This window comes from Berghia stephanieae, chromosome 7 (assembly GCF_034508935.2).
Source record: "Berghia stephanieae isolate SIO BIC M18660-M18661 chromosome 7, UCSD_Bste_1.3, whole genome shotgun sequence".
Taxonomy (NCBI): domain Eukaryota; kingdom Metazoa; phylum Mollusca; class Gastropoda; order Nudibranchia; family Aeolidiidae; genus Berghia; species Berghia stephanieae.
Window position 1 is genome coordinate 46,211,006 of NC_088366.1, and position 20,749 is coordinate 46,231,754.

Genomic DNA, 20,749 nt, shown 5'->3' on the forward strand with positions numbered 1-20,749 from the left:
GCAGCATCAGTACCAGGACCAGGGTACAGTTGAAATTGAGGGGTAGACCACAAGAACGGGCAATCTGGATGGGATAAAATATGGGTTATCTGACCTGTAAAAGAGTATACGTTGACCCGGACGTAACCAAAACAATGTGCGAAATATTTAGATATTAAAATAATTGCATCCCATCCAGTCATAGATTAGTGAGCTGGTTCTCTGGCCTTCACCTTGGCAAAAAAATCTCAAACCTGGCTGGAACTTCAATGAAGACCTCGCGAGGTCCCAGGTTTGAGAGTTTTTGCCAAGAACCATTTATATCGATCAAGATTTGAAGGACGGGTTCTCTTGACACGTTTTAAAATATGTAGTTTATCAGAGTTCTAGTTGGGTAATGATGGTATGGCCAAATTATTTATTTGAAAACTCCATGATAGTAACAAATATTTTTTTTCCTCTGAAAATTACAATTTAAAAAAAATTCAAGTAGGAAAGTGGCCGAGTGGCTAAAATATTGCACTGTGACACATAAAGTACCGGGTTCGAGCCCCGCTTCAGGCACTTTTGTTTATTTTCCTTGGGAACTCCCAATTTGCTCACTGTGTACAATTTGGCATTGGGTGAATCCTGGAAACATGAGGTGTTTGTTTGACGAATTAATCTAGATTCCTTCGTGGAATGCCTAGGCGACGATAACTCTCGATGTCGGACGGAAGTGTGTAATTTAATTTTCTATTTTTAATTGAGCTTTTATATCACGCAATATCCACTAAACGTGCTCAAAGCGCTTTACAAGGGGGTCCCTGACCAACAGCAACATGTAACATGTAGGACGGGATATGATGCCTTTTTGGAGATATTGCAATTTTTTTCGGAGAGACAACGCAGTTAACGGCCAGGTACTCATTTTACTCCTGAGTACGATGAGAGAATGTGAGTAAAGAGCCTTCTCCAAGGACTCAACTAAGCGCCGAGCGAGCGAGGCTCGAACCCAGGACCTTCCGATCCGAAAGCGAGTGTCATACCACTAGACCACATAGCTGCTTTTTTAAGGTCTGTAACTAGAATAAAAACCAAGCAATAATTTCTTACTTTTGTCCAGACGTTCTTGTCCCAGTAGAGATAGAGCGAAACTCCCATCAGCGTCAGGTTGATGATGATGAAGACTATGTATGTGATGATTTTCTTGAAGTTGTTATGGACGTATGTCTTGGAGAAGTAGCGGAATCGGCGTCCCATTGTCGCCTCGTCCAAGAACTGGCGACCCATTGGTCTGAAACAAAAAAACGCATCTTTGCAGGTCTGATAACCCGATGTGTTTTGGTCTCATTGTAATTATAATGGAAATGCTCTCAAACCAACGTGTAGTAATTTGCAGGCCCGATATCCAAAATGATTATGATCTCATTGTTGTAATGGAAATACTCTCAAACCAATGCAAGGAAAAGGCATAATTTATTGTTGATTTTAAAAGTTATTGATTTATGTATCGTGGAAATAAAATGATATTTTCAACATTTTGTTTTGAATTAAAATACTAATGTTGATGTACAGTTAGAGCAAAAATAAAAGGCAGTTTTAAAATGACATGCAAATTATAAACCAATACGTACCTATAATATCTGTAAGACCACTCCCAACGTGTACTTATTCACAGGTCTGATAACCCAATTGGTCATGGGCTCATTGTTGTAAAAGAAAAATGTAGATATCCCCAAACCAACACAATATACTAGCATTACAACAATGTTAAATTAAGCTCAGAGTTGCGCTCGGTTATCAGACCTGCTAATAAGGGCACGTAGACCACAACCCATGCAATTATTATAAGGTTTCATTTGTTTTACAATTTTACTTTTCTCGCGCTGATTGGGGGAATGGGTTGGGGTGAGGTGGGAGGACGGGGGGGGGGGGGGGGGGGGGGGGGGGGGGGATTGGCGGTGAGGGTGGTTATATGGTAATATATAAGATGCATATTATCAATAACTCTAATGGATTTTCACTAGTCAAAGTGATACCCGAGACTAAAATGAAAATATGGAGACATGAAACTTAGGAGCTCCTTCCCTATGTGGGTATTCAATGTCAAGTCGGTAAACATGGCATTTGTGAATTTATGGTATGTCTTTAAAAATAAAATACACACCAATTCTTCCCAGTATATCAATCGTACAAATACACAAAACGTTTATAGTCGAGAGAATTTAGTGAGAAGAAGTCACCTAACTGAATATTGAAAGCTGCGAAAAAACCCGCGCCAAATTACAATTTTATTTCATATAAATATTATGAGAGAGAGGATGTTTACCGACTTGACACGATCTGACATAGATACGCATCGCTATCGTCATCTATTAAAACCTTATTGCCGCTTCAGACTGCTAGAAGCTGTGGACCGTAAAAGGCAATGAACAAAACGAATATATAACAGCTTTGAAAAAGAACAAAATACTGAATATTGAACGTTTCGGACTCAAAACCCTTCCTCAGTCAAAATGATTGGTGTTAAAAATAAAATGAATATCATAGTATTTGATAGAAACTTCCAAAATACAAAATGACAGATAAAATAGTCATTACTTATCCCAGCTGTCTTCATGAAGGTCACAACCTGATGGTAACAGTGTGCTTTGGGTGTGAGGGTAAAAGGGGGGGGGGGGGGGGGGGGTTATGAGGGGTGTGAGGAGGGTGGGGTGGAGATAGGGAACATTTTATATCATGGATTGAAATCGACGCGTACTTGTTTACAGGTCTGATAACTCAAATTGTTACGGGCTCATTGTTATAATGGAAGTAATTTCAAACCAACGCAATATAGTGTCCATTCCAACAATATTAAATCAAGTCCGTACTTGCGTTCGGTTATCAGACCTGCAAATATGATGTGCCCGTCAATTGAAATGAATGAATAAATACCACAATTTATATAACGCATTTCCACGTATTCACCATGCTCAATACGCCCCACCATGCTGCATTTATTACCCAATGGAAGCTAAATTATTCTATCAAATATTCATTCACACAGTGCAAGGCTTAAATACGCATACCATCAATTCTGTCATACACTGACAAAAAAATAAATAATTAAAAACAAAACAAACAAAAAAGAACAAAAAAAAAAACAAACAAAAAAAACAACAAAACAAAAAATAAATAAAAACAACAATAAAAAAAAAAAACAACAAACAAACAAAACCCCCCCCCCCCCAAAAAAAAACAAGAACAAACATGCAGTTTAAATTTGGGTCAGAAAATTCGTCCTTCAAAAACTTATCGATTAAAATGACACTTATCTAATCAAAAACTCTCAAACCTTGAACTGCAAGAAAGACTTGGCTACGCATCAGGTTTGAAAGTTTGTGACAAGATAAGGGCCATTTTCATCAATTGATATCTGAAGGACGAGTTTTATGGCCAAAGTTTTAAGTACGTGTTGTTGTTTTTTTCAGACTTCAGCAGAATTAAGTACAGTTGAGTTATTTTCAAAAACATACACGCCTAAGGAATATGGTTAGGAACTTGTCATTACAAGAGTAATTTTGATACTATGAGTGTAAGCAAAATACTTACCGTGTTGCCCACCGGATCAATCACACCCAGCACTATGCAACATAAACATAATTTATAGTTTGAGTGAAAGAATTGGATAAGAACTGATCACCAAACGACTGGCGGTCTAAGAAAATAACACGGAACTGAGTGACATCATTTCCATTCATATGATATAGATTTATGTGTGATAAGAGTAATCTAATAATAGATTTTTACACTCTTGCTATTTTTTAGAATTCCTGAAGTGTTCCCAAACGTTGCACGAGCTTGTGAGTACGCATTGTTTCAAACAAAGTTCTAATCTCAAAAAGACAAGAGTGAAAGAAATCTTTTATTCTACCCCTCAATCGATTCTGATGTCGTCATCTTTGAACAAAATAACTTTTTCAAAACATATTTAGATGAAAAGCTTACTTCTTTTTTTTTTAAAATCTAATTATAGTGAAATTTAACGCTTGGTAATCTGACGTCACAAAATATGATTGTAAACTTGATATCATTACGTGTTTCTATTAATTAATGTTATGTGTTTAATTAAAATCTCACAACATCTGCCATCCAGATATAAAGTTCAAAACACAAAACTATGTGTAACCACAAACGTTTATAGTCTAATCAATACAATTTAGTGAGAACTACTCATAAAAATTTGATCAACGAAAATGAAGACATCAGAAAACGAAAGCAGCTGGACACCAATGCATTCAACCAACTCCAAAATTTATCGAATAGAAATAACATAATCAGTGAGAATAAACGAATACAGATTTACGAGGCACTGATTATTCCGATATTGACATATAATTGTGGAACCTGGGGCCTCACAAAAAAGAACTTAGAAAGTCTCGATTCATACCACCGCAAACAATTACGTCGCGTAATCGGAATCTATTGGCCAGAGACAATTACAAACACTGATCTCTATGAAAGAACCAGGGTCCAACGCCTGAGTACAATAAATAAAATAACAGCAATGGAGGCTATTTGGTCACATCTTATGTCGAGAAGATAACATCCCAGCCCAAACTGCAATGACAGAATATTTCCTTCATGGCAACAAATATGTAGAGAGACCACCAACATCAATAGTAACTACCCTGAACCAGGATCTCTCTACATATCATAAATTTCTGGATTCAGATGAGGTCGAATTAATCCCTGAAGAACTAAGAAAAACTGCAATGCCCTTCGTACTAAAGTCACAACAAGATCTTGACAGCCTCAAAACTCTGACCCAGGACCGTGACCAATGGAAACAATTAACAACATGGATGGAGAGAGCAGCTATACTCATCGACTATGACTGAATCACCCAATTCTCAGCAAGCATCACTCGGATTGTGAGGCTTATTATTACTACTACTACTACTACTACTACTACTACTACTACTACTACTACTACTACTACTACTACTAATACTAATACTACTACTACTACTACTAGCGTCAATTTCGTTCCTTCTATAGGGAGGGGAAGAATAATCATTTTTTTTACCTAATGGCAATGTTGTTAACAATGGAAGGCCGTTTCTCGAGCAGCGTCTGCATCTCGTCAAATGTAATTTTGCCATCTCTGTTTTTGTCAGCGGCTTGAAAGAATGCGTTGGTTAAAGCCTGTCAATATATAAAATTATAAAAACAAGAACCATGACATAATAGTGCTCAACATTTTGATAAAAGGAGTTATTTATAAAATAAAATGTAAAGTATAATTCTGATCAACAATAATATAGGCAGATAAAGATGCAGATGTATGGATAGACAAATATATAAATAGAAAGATAGATAGATAGACATATACAGATACAGATGACTAGATAGATTTATACAGATAAATAGATGTATTACAGAGTATAGATAGACAGATAGATAAATAGAAAGATATATAGATAGTCATATACTGATACAGATGACTATATATATTTATATAGATAAATAGATAGATATATTACAGAGATGGATAGATGAGTAGATAGATATATAGATAGATAGATAGACAGATAGATAGATAGATAGATAGATAGATAGATAGATAGATAGATAGATAGTGCGGCTATGTGGTCTTGTGGTATGACACTCGCTTTCGGATCGAAAGGTCCTGGGTTCGAGCCTCTCGCTCGGCGCATAGTTGAGTCCTTGGAAAAGGCTCTTTACTCACATTCTCTCACCGTACTCAAGTGTAAAATGAGTACCTGGCCGTTGACAGCGTTGTCTCTGTCAGAAAAAATGTAATATCGCCTAACAGGCGTCATGTTTCGTTCTACATGTTACGTGTTGCTGTTGGTCAGGGACCCCTTGTAAATCTCATTGAGCACATTTAGTGGATATTGCGCTATATAAAAGCTCTTTTTTAGAGATAAAGATAGGTATATAAAGGGAGCGAGAGCGAAAAAGAGATAAAGATAGATAGAGAGAGAGCGAGAGAGAGAGAGAAAGAAAGAGAGAGAGAGAGAGAGAGCGAGAGAGAGAGAGAGAGAGAGAGAGAGAGAGAGAGAGAGAGAGAGAGAATTTTCATTGAAAAGACATAGACGGTGACTATCAGTCTGTTATATTATAACGTTTCTATACTATAAATGTTATATGTACCTGTATATTATCGGAGCTCACTTGAAGCTTGCATTCTTGAATCAAGTTAGTGAAGAAACTTTGGAGTTCGATTCGAGAAATGTGTCCTTTGCCTGGAGGAAACATCGATTAGAAGTTTATATGGTTAAAAAATCAACCAAAGTTGGCAGCAGCTTTTCATGATTAGTCTAATGGTGATCACACTACTATGTTATGACGATTGACCCAATCAGCAACTTCTGTACCGCACTCGTGCACCGTCGCAAACCCACCCGGAAGCTTCGTCACAACACACCGTTCAACTAGATATCTTCGGTTTCGGGCTCGTTACCACGACGGGTACCTACATGTTGGACAGGTGGAAAGCCCCCAATGTTGGCTCTCACACACTGGTACATTTGTACCAGAAAATCGCCGACTTTTTCCCCGACTTCCCGATTCCCTGAAAAATTCCCGATTTCCCGACTTACTGGGACTTACCCTGTTATTTTGGGGGGTCTCGATAGCTCAGTTAGTAGAGCACTCGCTTCACACACAAAGGGACCGAGATCGATCCCGGGTGCGGTCGAGATTTTTTTTTTTCTGATATAAAATTATGAGCGGGAGGATGTTTACCGACTAAACACGACCTGACATAGATCCCCATCGTCTGCTATTAAAAATCCTATTGCAATTTCAGAAGTTTCGCGTCTCTATGTTATATCGCCTGTCTCCGGTAATACGAAATCGATTCTGTTAGATTTGGCGGAAAGTACATTAGGATAGACTAGCGTCATATCCACAGGATAGCGAGCAATTGCTATTGTCTGTTTCACGCTATAGAGACCGGGATAAACTCCGGCTCCATGGGCCTAATGGCTCTGAAGGTCTACTGATAAATTTATTATATAATTTAAAAAATTAAACAAATAAACAAAACAAAAAAAAAACAAAAAAAAAAAAACAAAGCAAACACACCATTTTAGATGGCCTTGCCAAGAAATTCCACGAAGGTCCCAGGTTAGACCCCAATTTCACGCTCTTTCGATTTTATTTTTTTTTATCTTGGATAAGATTATTAAATCCCAATGAACTCACTTGGCCAACATGTGTCTCTCATCACGGCTAATCTCTTCTGATTCTTACAAAGGTTGAGAACAAAAGAGTGAAAGTTAATCCAATCTGAATAAGATGTCGGCTTGCATCAAAGATGCTTTTGTTTATCAAAATCAATACAGGGCTGCCATAATATGCTTTTTTTGTTTCAATAAAACAAACGTCTGATGTCTGCAGGAATCCCCCACGTTGCGTCAAGTGAGCTAATTGGAGTTTAATAAACTTATCCAAGAGCAAAACTAAACTGAAAGTGCGTGAAAATGGGTCTCTAACCTGGGACCTTCTGGGCACAGTGCAATGCATTAGCCTTCGGCCTTCTCGCCTCCATGTTGTGTGTAATAACAGGCTGTCGCCAATCATTTATGTCATCTATTGCTGTTGGTCAGGGACCCTTTGTAAAGCGCTGTGAGCTCATTTCGTGGATATTGCGATTTATATTGACACACACACACACACACAAACACACACACACACACACACACATATATATATATATATATATATATATATATATATATATATATATATATAGATATATATCGTCACTGTAAAAAGTTGTCAGTTTGCGTCATCTATTTATGACATCAAGTATTATTATTACTTCCGTTGTGTTGTTGATTTAGCGGTGATCAGTGTTTTATGTAGTAGTATGTTCTAATTGCGTTTATGTTTGTGTGTGTGCGTGTGTGTTTGTGTGTGTTGTGTGTGGTGTATACACGTGTGTGTGTGTTGGCATTTTTCAGCAAATCGTGGCATTCATAGTGATATTATTCACTTGATCACATGAAGGTGACACAAATTTTAAACAAGTTTCACCGATTAAAAACGTCAACTAATATTACTGCTGATATTACGGTCGTTTTTATGCCATCGATGTGATAATTATTGCCCTGGGAAATATTTAATTAAACGTTGTCGGCAAACTGTCAATTGTATCTGTCTAGCTTCTAGCCCGAACAAACTTGATATTTTTCGCGTCTGCTTCAGATTTTCATTTGACCTCACATAAGTTAGGTAAAGGGAAGACATTCCGAAAGCTCCTACATCCCCAGTATTCTTTTAATTTGTATTTTCACCGTTGATCTTTTGTCAGGCGTTTATTTATTCAATTTGTCATCATATAGATTTGTGAGGATTTTTTTCTTCTATTAGGGTTAGTCATACGTCTTAGTAAAGGTGCTAGGGGGAGGGGGGGGGGGAGACATTCCGAAAGCTCGTACATCCCCGGTATTCTTTCAATTTGTATTTTCACTGTAGATCTTTTGTCAGGCGTTTATTTATTCAATTTGTCATCACAAAGAAGCATTTTAAAAACTCTAGAACAAACTTTGATAGATTTGTGAAAGTTTAAAATTTCATAATTTGACCATTGTTTTGTTCTCGGCCGCCATTCTAATTTGTGAAGTATTGAAAGGTAGTGCAAAGCAGTCCGAGGGTTTTTTTTTCTATTAGGGTTAGTCATACTTTTTTGGGGGGTTAGTTGAGGGAATATTATTTAAGTTGTTTCCCTTTGTATGAGCTTTCGGAAGGCCTCCCAAGTCAAGCGTGGTAAAGATTTGTGACTTATTGATATTGATATCTACTGACTGATAAACTAAAATCATGCCGAATAAAGCATGGCAGCGACGACAAGCACATCGATTAAAATGTGCATCTAATCGTAATCAAGCTAAGCAAGAAAATGATCCAGGCAATATCGAATGAAAATAATTCTTTCCCCGCGAAATTGCGGGCTTTTTACTAGTATAGAGAAAAAAAAATAGGAAAATCCAAAAAAACAAACAAACATCTAAAATGAAAGAAATAAAAGAGAGAAAAAAAATCAAAGAAAAAAACAACAGATTTTTAAAAACAACTCAGAAAACAAAACAATTTTACCCCCTCCCCCTTCCAAACCCTCCCCCCCCCTTTCCAACCCCCCCCCCCCAAAAAAAAAAAAAACCAACACCTCCCCTCCCCAACGAAAAAAACAAACAAACAACAACCCCTCCCAAAACGAACGCGCAAACCAAAAAATAAACAAAACACAAACAAACAAAATACAACAAAAAAACACCCCCCACCCCCCCCCCCCCCGCGTCCCAAAAAAAACAAACAAACCAAAAAAAAAAAAAAAAAAAAGCAACCCAACTTACCACTGGTGTTGTAGACTTGGAATAAAAATCGTAGTTTGTCAGTCTGGGTTCCTTTGACAAGGGCAGTCAACTCTTCCATCAACTCCTCCTTCGAGATCTTTCCATCCGTGTCTTTGTCGAACAGCTGCACGAATCTATCCGAAATAAAAGACTGAACAAAACGAGACAAAAATGGGATACTGTTTTAGCTTGAGTAGGGGGGTGAATTGACCGAGTGGTTAAGGCATTGCACTAAGACCCGTAAGGTCCCGGGTTCGAGCCCCGCTTTGGGCACTTTCATTGTTTTTCCTTAGGTAAGATTATTAACCCCCAATTTGCTCACTCGGACAACATAAGTGACTCCTGTTGACACCAGACATCTTGTTTGATGAATTATCTATATTCTTACGTGGAGTTCCTAGGCGACGATATCTTATCTTTTTTAAAAATTAAATTTTTAAGTTGGAAAACGATGTTCAGGTACCATCCCGGACGAGAATCACCACCAACAATCATCCCCCCCCCCCCCAAAAAAAAATAATAAAAAAAAAAAAGAAAGAAAGAAACAACAACAAAAACAACAACAAAAACAACACAACAACAAAAAACAACAGCACCCCAAAACAAACACCCCGCGCCCCGCCCCCACCAACTCCCCCCCCCCCCCCAAAAAAAAAACCCAACCCCAACCCCCCCCCCCTTTCGGCCACCACTGGTGAATCATTTAAATCTACTCTTCTGGCTCTTACGCAGTTGAATTAAAAATTTATTTTTCGGATAATTAAAAAAAAAAGAGCAATATCCATTAAACGTGCTCAAAGCGGTTTACAAAAGGTCCCTAACAACAACAACGTTTAACATGTAGGACGAGACATGATGACGCCTGTTCGGCGATTTTACTTTTTTTTTCAGACAGAGATAACGGTATTGACGGCCAGGTACTCATTTTACACCCGAGAACGGTGGAAGATTGTGAATAAAGAGCTATGTCGCCTGTGAAGCCTTGTTAATACAATCTTTTTTTTTTTTTTTGGGGGGGGGGGGGTTGGACGGACACAATGCTATTACCGGCCAGGTACTCATTTTACACCCGAGTACGACATGAATAAAGAGTCATTCCCAAGGATTCAACTTTGCGAGCCCCAGAGCGGGACTCAAACCAAGAACATCTGGCATCGGAGTGCCTGAACCGCTATTGGTTCTTTAAGTCTCTCCTTACCAGCATTTTCAGGATTTTCCCCAAAACTTCACACCCAACTTACACAAAAATATGTTTTTTATCACTCAAACACAATAGCAGTAAAGTTCTTGCGATAAATTATTTCTTCAGCAAAACATGCTCTCCATTACACTGTTCATTTTCTTTAAATTTTATGATGTACAATAAAAGACATTTGAATAAGAAAAATGTTGGTTGTTTCGTTGCGAATGTGACGATTTTCCTATAGTTAGTATGGAGAGGGTTAATGTACCAAACGTTCGAGGTCATCTACTGTTTCTAATAATCAAGTTCTTCAGAGGCAGTAGGAGTTTATCCCGGTTTCTGAAGCGTGAAACTAACAATAGCAATTGCTTGTTATTCTTTTGATGAGACGCCAGTACATCACAAAGTACTTTCAGCCAGATCTAACTGACGCAGCTACAAATTCACTGCAGGTTAGACAGGGGAATAATTTTTAAAATCTCGACTTCGCCCAGAATCGCTCTCCATTCCTTTGCGTGTGAAGAGAGTGCTCTAATAACTGAGCTATCGAGACTCTCGTTCTAACAATAGCTTATCCAAAAAAAAAGAAAAAAAAAAAAAAAGAATATGGTCAAAAGATGTGCGCTTGGCGAAAAAACTCACAACATTGCCATCCAAAATGTAACACCAACACACAAAACGATGTGTAAACATTAAACGATGAAAGTCTGGTTAATACATGTTAGTGGGAATTACTCATAAGCGCGGAGGCTTTTGCCATCCATTTTTATGAGTAATTCTTACTGAATTCTATTGTCCTGACTTTTAACGTTTAAAGTGACACGTCGTTTTATGTGGTGGTCCGTTATATTTCCGGATGGAAATGTTGTGAGTTTCTTAACCAAGGGTACAGCATCTATTCTCAAGTCAGGACTCACCTCTTTGACCTGTAAGACGTTTTTCAACTGGTCACCGGTCACGTGAGTTTTGTCATTGGTCAAAGACTTCAAGGCTGTTTCCACTCTGGACAACCACAGATAATCTGGGCTGTAAAACAATAAACACATGGGGGTTAGATCGTAGCCAACCGTGAACTAATAGCCTGATACTAAAACACACTAAGACCGTAGCCATCGTTAATTTATAGCCTGACACTAAAACCCACTACGACCATAGCCACCGTTAACTTATAGCCTCACACTAAAACCCGCTGAGACCGTAGCCATCGTTAATTTATAGCCTGACACTAAAACCCGCTAAGACCATAGCCATCGTCAACTTATAGCCTGAAACTAAAACCCGCTAAGCCCATAGCCATCGTTAACTTATAGCCTGACACTAAAACCCGCTAAGACCATAGCCATCGTTAACTTATAGCCTGACACTAAAACCCGCTAAGACCATAGCCATCGTTTACTTATAGCCCGACACTAAAACCCGATGAGACCGTAGCCACCGTTATCATATAGATAGAATGCGCTTGGCCAAGGAGTTCACAACATTGCCATCCGGAAGTGTAACGGACCAACACACAAACTCCGTGTAACCATGAACGTTTATAGTCTGGTTAATACAGTTTAGTGAGAACAACTCACAAACGCGGATGGCAAAAACAATAACAAAGGCCTGAGTGATGTCATCTTCGAACTATCTATAGATAGTATGCAGATGACGTCACTCAGGTCTTTGTTATTGTTTTTTGACTCCGCGTTTATGAGTAATGCTCACTGAACTGTATTGACCCGACTATAGATAGTATGCAGATGACGTCACTCAGGCCTTTGTTATTGTTTTTGCCATCCGCGTTTGTGAGTTGTTCTCACTAAACTTTATTAACCAGACTATAAAAGTTCATGGTTACACAGAGTTTGTGTGTTGGTCCGTTATACTTCCGGATGGCAATGTTGTGAACTCCTTGGCCAAGGAGTTTATAGTCAGGTTAATACAGTTCAGTGAGCATTACTCATAAACGCGGATGGCAAAAAACAATAACAAAAACCTGAGTGATGTCATATTCGAACTATCTATAGATAGTATGCACTTGGCTAAGAAGCTCACAACAGTGCCATCCGGAAGTACGAGTATAACGGACCAACACACACAAAAAAAGAGTAGTCTCCAGTCTCTGGAGTATAAGTTATCGATAGGCTTTTGGCAGCAAAATTACAGGCTAAAACACCATTTATGCTTATAAATATACTAATAAATATAAAAATCAGGAACAATATAATATACTTCACATCCATTTTGAATTAAAAAATTAGGCGTAAATTCCGACGATTGAATGATAAATGAATAAAAATATGTGTAGAAAATAGGTAAACATTCACAACACGTCTGTTGTCGCCGGAAGCCAGCGCCAAAGGCGTTTTGATATTGAACAATATTCACTATTTCGAGGAGATCGGACTAATGTAAATAAACGAACTGGGGGTGGGGTGTGCACATATATTAACAACAAATGGTGCCACCCCAATAACTGTCAGATAATGAAAATGTATTGTGACGATTATATTTAATTTATTACTGTTTCGTCACGACCATATTATCTACCCGGGAATATACTCATGTCATCATCATCAACGTCGACATTCCACCATCATCAGACAACACCACAGCGAAAAATATTTTGAGGAAAGAAATACAGGACATTCAAATTAAGTCACCCGATGCCGTATTGATGGTCACTGGCGATTTTAACCAATGCAACGATTTTACTCTCCCGGGACTTCATCAATACGCGGACAGCAAGACAATGGACAAAAAAAACATTAGATTTATTCCTGTGTAATATTAAAAATAGTTATAAATGTTTACCCCGTGCCCCATTAGGTTTATCTGACCACTGCATGCTCTTGCTACTCCCCACCTACCGCCCTGTTTTCAAACGTGTAAAACCAGTAAAGAAAAGTGTACAGATCTGGAACGGAAGTGTGTGTGAAGATTTGCGTGGTTGTTTTGAATGCACTGACTGGAATGTTTTTATCGAATCATGTGATAGTGTGGATGAGCTGAATGACTGTGTGAGTGAGTATTTAAAATTCTGTGAACAGCTAGTGTCTTGTAAAAAAGAAATAAAATATTATCCTAACAACAAGCCTTGGATAACAAAAGATCTAAAACTTTTATTGAACCAAAAGAAAACTCTCTTTACTTGTAGAAACAAAAAAGATCTGAAAACAAAACAAAAAGAGATAAAGAGGGTAATATCTAGTTGTAGAGACAAGTACAAAAATAAAATTGAAAAATGCTTTTCTTCTGGGGATATACGGGACACGTGGCGGGGGCTTAAAACTGCTGTTAACTATAATCCAAAGCCCACGATTATATCAGAAAATATCGAAATTGAAACTTTAAATAAATTTTATTCACGTTTCGACACAGCAAACAAATTTGATATTGAAAATGAAAAACACAAATTAGACAGGGCTTTGGAAGATGAAATGACTATTGAGGTCAGTGAAGAGGAAACGAGATTCGTATTTTCGAAACTAAACGAGAGGAAGGCTGCTGGGCCGGATGGATTGAAAGGAAAATTATTAAAAGAATGTGCCCATCAGCTTTCCCCCATTTATACACATATTTTTGACCGGTCCCTTCAATGCGTTTCGATCCCTGAAATTTGGAAAACTTCAGAAATTATTCCTGTTCCAAAAAAAAGAAAAACTTGAAACTATGAACGATCTCAGACCTGTTGCATTGACTTCAATAGTCATGAAATCTTTAGAAAAACTTGTTCTTGTTTAAAGTAGGAATCAGTTTATGCCATTGAGTGATAGTCATCAATTTGCTTACAAACCAGGACGTGGCGTAGAGGATGCCATTTTGCTGTTTACAAACAACATCTACAGGCATCTAGATCACGCTAAGAGCTATTGCAGATTGCTTTTTGCCTCAGTTGGTTGTTCAAAAATTGACTAGTCTGAATTTAAACAAGTATATAATTGCTTGGGTGCTCGAATTTCTTACGGAGAGAGCACAGTATGTTCAATTAGGACAAAACAAATCTTCCTGTATAACTACAAATACTGGTGCTCCTCAAGGTTGTGTATTGTCCCCTGTATTATTCACAGTATACACGAATGACTGTAGAAGTCAAAACCTGAGTGTACCTTTAATAACGTTTGCAGATGACACCGCTCTACAAGGCCTCATAACAAATGACAACGAAGTGGCTTATAGGCAAGAAATTGATAGATTTGTGTCTTGGTGTGATGCCCACCACCTAGAGCTTAACATAAGCAAGACAAAGGAGCTAGTGATTGACTTTAGGAGAGTGAAGGAACCGATAGAACCGTTAAAATTAAAGGACCAATTCGTCCAGCGAGTTCCTCACTACAAATACCTTGGTGTAACGATTGATGACAGGCTCAAGTGGGATGAACACTTGAAAATAATTAGGCATACGATGTGCAGACGTACATATTTTTTATCAAAACTCTCTCAGTTTAGAATAGATCAAACCCTCTGCACATTATTTTATAGAGCAGTAATCGAAAGTGTTTTGTCATTTTGTATAACAGCTTGGGGAGGCAATTGCTTAGCAGTGGAAAGGAACAAAATAAATTCAAATATTAAAAAATCCATTAAACGCTATATAAATGATGTTGACGATGTAGATCTTTTATACGAAAAATTTTGTATAAATAAAATAACTAAAATATTAAATGACCAGTATCATCCACTAAGACCATCAATTATTATGTCAGAAAGAAGTGGTCGCCCTTTCTCTATTTCAACGAAAACAGAGAGACACCGAAAATCTGTTCTGTTGTCCAGTATTAGGCTTTATAACAACAAGCAATAATCATTTTATATAATTATTTCTCATTTTTACTTTAAAAAAATATAAATATTAATTTATTAATTTATTTGTTTTGCAATCTTTTCAATTTTCAATTTATAGTGACAGTTTTAACTATTTTACAGTGTTGAGATTATTCATATTATAAAGCGCAGCTCTGGTTATAGAGCTGCTCCTTTTTTATATATACATCCTATTTCCATTGTATTTTTATCTTATTGTGTAAATTATAACACGTCTGTACAAAAAAACTTCCTTTTTGGGATGCAATAAAGTATTATTATTATTATTATTATTATTATTATTATTATTATTATTATTATTATTATTATTATTATTATTATTATTATTATTATTATTATTAAACTCTGTGTAACCTTAAACGTTTATAGTCTGGTTGATATTGTTTAGTGAGCATTACTCATAAGCGCGGATGGCAAAAAACAATAACAAAGACCAGAGTTACGTCATCTTCGAACTATCTATAAACATTCAAGATTACACATAGTTTGTTGATTCGTTATACATAGTATGCGCTTGGCTAAGAAGCTCACAACATTGCCATCCGGAAGTATAACGGACCAACACTCAAAACTTTGTCTTTAACGTTAATAGTCTGGTTGAGTTTAGTGAGAATTACTCATAAACGCGGATGGCAAAAAAAAAAAAAAAATTTAACAAAGACCCGATTGACATCAGCTTCGTTCTATCCATATTTCCGGATGGCAGTGCTGTGAGCTTCTTAGCCAAGCGCATATTATCTATAAAGGCTGAAAAGTTATTGTCTCTGCTTTAAAAAAAAATTATTCTATGATAACAGTATTTTATGATAAAAAGATTTATTTGTGATAAAAAATATTATTTTATGATAAAAGATCTGTTTTTGATTTTTAAAAAATATTAATTTCTGATAAAAAATAATTGATAAAAAGATTCTTTTATTACGCAAAAAAAAACATTAAAAAATGGGAATAATGTATGATTAATAAGTATTTTTAGAAATGGGTCCGGAGTGTAATTAAGGCCTTGTTATCTCATCTTTTTGGAGGGTTCTTTAAGGGCAAGGTACAGGCATCAATAGCTAGTATGCGCTTGGCAAAGAAGCTCACAACATTGCCATCCGGAAGTACATATAACGGACCAACACACAAAACTATGTATAACCGTGACATTTTATAGTCTGGATAATACAGTTAAGTGAGAATTAATCATAAACGTGGATGGCAAAAAACAATAACAAGACCCGAGTGACGTTAACTTCATTCTATCTGTACTTATAATAGATGGAGTGCGCTTGGCAAAGAAGCTCACAACATTGCCTTCCGGAAGTATAACGGACCAACACACAAAATTATGTATCACCATGAACTTTTCTCGTCTGGATAATACAGTTAAGTGAGAATTACTCATAAACGCGGATGGCAAAAACCAATAACAAAGACTCGAGTGAGGTCAACTTCACTCTATCTATAGAGACATTGAATTTGAAATCTTACATGTTATTACATCACATGACATCGAGATCAATTTTGCTCATGTGTTGACTTCATTTAATGACTCCTATTTTAATCTCATCGAGTATTTATATAGAGCATTATACATGAAACGTGCTCAAAGCGCTTTACAAGGCGTCCCTACCTAGCCAACAGCAACACTTAACATGCAGGACAAGACATGACGCCTGATAGGCGATATTACACTTTTTTTTTTCGACGGAGACAACGCTGTTAATTACCAGGTACCCAGTTCACACCTAAGTATGGTGAGATAATGTGAGTAAAGAGCCATTTCCAAAGACTCAACTACGCGACGCTCCAAGAGGGACTCAAACCCAGGGCGTTGCGATCCAAAGGCGAGTGTCATACCACAAGACCACATAGCCGCACTGCTTTTAGAAAGTTAGGAAAGATTGAGGTATAAAAATAATTGGATCGAGACAATTGGTCTCGGGATTAAAATAAAAGTTTTTGGAAAGACGAAAATCATTGGAACACCAAAACTTACGTTTTTACCGCCCTTGATTTGGCTGGTATGTCTGTAGAATCAGTCGTTGATGACGCCGATGATAACAAAAGATTTGGTGACGATGACGACTGAGATAACGATGATGATGGAGAATAAATAGATGAAGGTTTTGTGGTGGGAGATAAGGAATTTAATGACGCTGAAGAAAACAACGATGATTCTTTATGGTGACTAGTGAAACCATTTGTAACGTTATAAGACAATGGAACCCGGCCAGCGAGAGAATAGATGGCTTTTTTGTTAGAGGACGAATTCGTTTTCGTAGGTTTTGAGTTCACTGTAGAGGTAAGACTTTTCGAAGTGACCTTTGTTGAAGTTTTGACATGTTGCGGCTGTAAAGCGTTGTCCTCAAGGAGAGCAGCATTGTCGTATGAACGGTTGGTGTAGAGAAAGTTACCAAATTTGTTCTGTTGTTTGTTTTTCTGGCTACCTATTGTTGTTGCAGTAGTTGCTGCTGTCGTTGATGCTGGGGCTACTGATAAAGACGATGGTGTGGTCAATGGTGAGGTTAAAGTTGCAGTTGTTGCTGCAATAGACGATTGTAGAGTTGTTCTCGATGATGTTGTTGTTGTTGTTGGAGGAGCTGCCGTTGATGAAGACTGCTTCAGCGTTGTGTTGGTGGACATCGAAGATTTTGTTGTTCCTTTTGTGATCGTTGTTGTTTTTGGTGATGATTTTGTCAAAGATGATTTCACTCCACCCTCCGTCCATTCATTCTTGGATTGTTTTGTTTTGATTGAACTGTTACTCTCCGCAGACGAAGATGAAGATTGTCTCAGATTTGTGAAAGAAAAGGTCGAATTTTGTGACGCCTTGGAGTTTTTTGAATGAACTTTAAGTCCTTCGTCATTTTCATAAATGGAGTTTAAGAAAGCAGACGGTCTTTCGCCTGTCTTAAAGTATGTACCTTTCTGACCCGCGCTGATTGACGGCGACGGCTGTTTAGAATTTAAAGTTAAATCTTTCGCTCCTTTTGAGCCGAGCATGATGGGAATTGTGACGAGTGTTTTACTGGCCCATTTGAGGGAAACTGTCTGTATAAGTTTTAACTGTCAACTGTTGAACATGAAGGATATGTGATGGATAAATGGTCATGTGATGGATAAATGGTCATGTGATGGATAAATCGTCATGTCATGAATAAATGGTCATGTGATGGATAGACGGTCATGTGATGGATAAGATTGTCATGTGATGTATAAATGGTCTTGTGATGGATAAATGGTCATGTGATAGATAAATGGTCGTGTGCTGGATAGATGGTCATGTGATGGATAGAAGGATATGTGATTGATATGTGATGTTGGATTAGGGTGCAAAGTATTTTTTGTTCACAATACGTTGTTCTCAAGTCTGTTTTCTTTTTAGTACCAATGCTTGATTGGGAAATCTGGGAAATACAAAAGGAAACAATGATATTTACAATCTCAGATTGACAAAAAAAAGCCCTTTATTCATCCCTTAGGGAAAATTTGTCTTGGGAAATTTGTCAAGGGAAGACTGGAATAACCCAGGCCCGTCGCAGTGCAGCGCCACAAATTGAGCTAGGGCAATGTGACTTGCTCAAGGCCACACAGCGCAGAGGCGGGTGATCGAACTTGGTACCTTTCGGGTACGAAGCAAAGATCGTACCGCTGATCCGCATTGTCCCATAATATATTTCCAAACATAATCACAAAATGTAGTCATGACGTCAGTTTAAAAATACAATACTCTTCAAGATGGTCGTCAGTGATATAATTTCAACAAGACCATCTGTTACTTCCTTAACTTACTTACTTACTATCTAGCGTCGTCCTCATTGACGTTGACTGCCCGCAATCTGCGATGACAAATTAATGTCTGCCCATTCCTCCCGTCTGTTGACTTACTTGACTTAAAGCCTTCCGCTCTCAATGTCATCCAACTTCGCCGCTTCAGCCTTTTCTCTTATTCGGGCTGTGAAGACCTTCCAACTGTCTCTGTCTTGAACCTTATGTCCCCGAGCACCTTTGTTTTGGCCAGAGACAACGTACACTTAATTGCAGGTATGATAACCCAATTCATTATGGACTCATAACTGTAATGGAAATCATGACGCAAAATATTGTCCATTACTTACAATATTAAACAAGACCCACAATTGCGTGCTGCACATATGAACACGTCGGCCACAGAAATAGTGTGTCATTGCTTTATTGACGGGGGGAAAAAATCAGGTTTACGGCTTAGAATGTCACCGAAAAGTTGCCACTTTTGTATGGAAATTATACTTTCTTAGAGTAATTTCAATATATATTTTTCTTTGCTTGACTGTTGCTCTTTGACCTAAGAATATATGGGGCACAGCGTGGCTCACCGGTACGGTCTTTGCTTCGTATCCTAAAAGTACCGAGTTCGATCACCCGCCGCGCTGTGTGGCCTTGAGTAAGTCACTTTGCCCTAGCTTTGCGGCGCTGCACTACGGCTGACTCTTGGGTTATTCCAGTCTTCCCCTGGAATATAACCTAAGGACAAATTCCCCCATGGGAATAAATAAAAGGAATTTTATTTTTATTTATTTTATCAGTCACATAAAAATCCAACCATTATAAGAAACGAAATAAACAACAATTCGCGTGTTTCTACCCTTTTCCACAAAAATGACGCGGAATGATATTATAATGTTAACAAGAACAATGTGTGGAGTCACACTATCAAACGTTAAATCTAAATAAAATATGGCAGACAACAAGTATTATTGTTAATCATAATTTACACTAGATGTCTTCCAATCAGAGAACACGAATCTAGAATTATTTGAGGTGCAGAATAAAACAGTTCTTGCAATTTTACGCTTTGTAATCCGAACGTTATGCCTATCGCGTACTCACAAGTTCGTGCACGGATTAGGAACACTGCAGACATCATAAAACGTAAGAATGAAAAAAAGACAAAGTTTCCATCACAAAAATCTCACGTTGAAAAGGTTGATTTTCAATTGTGGAAGCAGAAAGCGATTTCGTGATCGACTTATCATAGATCCATGGCTACAGGAAACACGAAGGTAACATAGTAACTAAAAGGTGATGCATTTTTAACTCGGCAACAACAGAGTAATCCAAACATTAAACTACGCTGTCGTACTCTGAAAGACACACGTTTTTCTAATTTTGGCCAGAAAATTGCCATTCAATTATTGATCAATTAGAATGGCCCTCATCTTGCCAAAAAACTCTCCAACCTGGGACTTCAGTGAAGTCTTTGAATAAGTCCCAGGTTTGAGAGTTTTTGCCAAAGTAAGGGTAATTTTAATCGATCGATATTTGAAGGACTAGATTTCTGGCCAAATTTTGAAAAATGTGTTTTTTAAAAACAGTTTACGGCAATCTGTACACTCGGTGAAATGGAGAGGTGTGGCTTATTTCCAAAAGAGGCAATCCACAAGGACTTGCTGGCCAAAGTGCC

At 37.7% G+C, this 20,749-nt stretch overlaps 1 protein-coding gene across 2 annotated transcripts in view; it reads right to left on the reverse strand.

The window, feature by feature from the left end:
- The window catches only part of LOC144977365 (NADPH oxidase 5-like), a 37,966-nt gene extending 19,593 nt beyond the window's left edge, over positions 1-18,373 (reverse strand). The window contains exons 1-8 of one of the 2 annotated variants that reach the window (XM_078922487.1): positions 17,303-18,373; positions 11,433-11,541; positions 9,333-9,483; positions 6,124-6,215; positions 5,033-5,151; positions 2,563-2,610; positions 1,075-1,255; positions 1-64 (exon numbers count right to left, since the gene is read on the reverse strand). The exon at positions 1-64 is cut by the window's left edge and continues 141 nt beyond it. In XM_078922487.1, coding sequence (XP_078778613.1) covers positions 1-64; positions 1,075-1,255; positions 2,563-2,610; positions 5,033-5,151; positions 6,124-6,215; positions 9,333-9,483; positions 11,433-11,541; positions 17,303-18,309 — 1,771 coding nt within the window. In that variant the 5' untranslated portion in view covers positions 18,310-18,373. The remainder of the gene's footprint in view (positions 65-1,074; positions 1,256-2,562; positions 2,611-5,032; positions 5,152-6,123; positions 6,216-9,332; positions 9,484-11,432; positions 11,542-17,302) is intronic. The other variant, XM_078922488.1, reaches the window with a different exon arrangement.
- Positions 18,374-20,749: the final 2,376 nt, after the last annotated feature.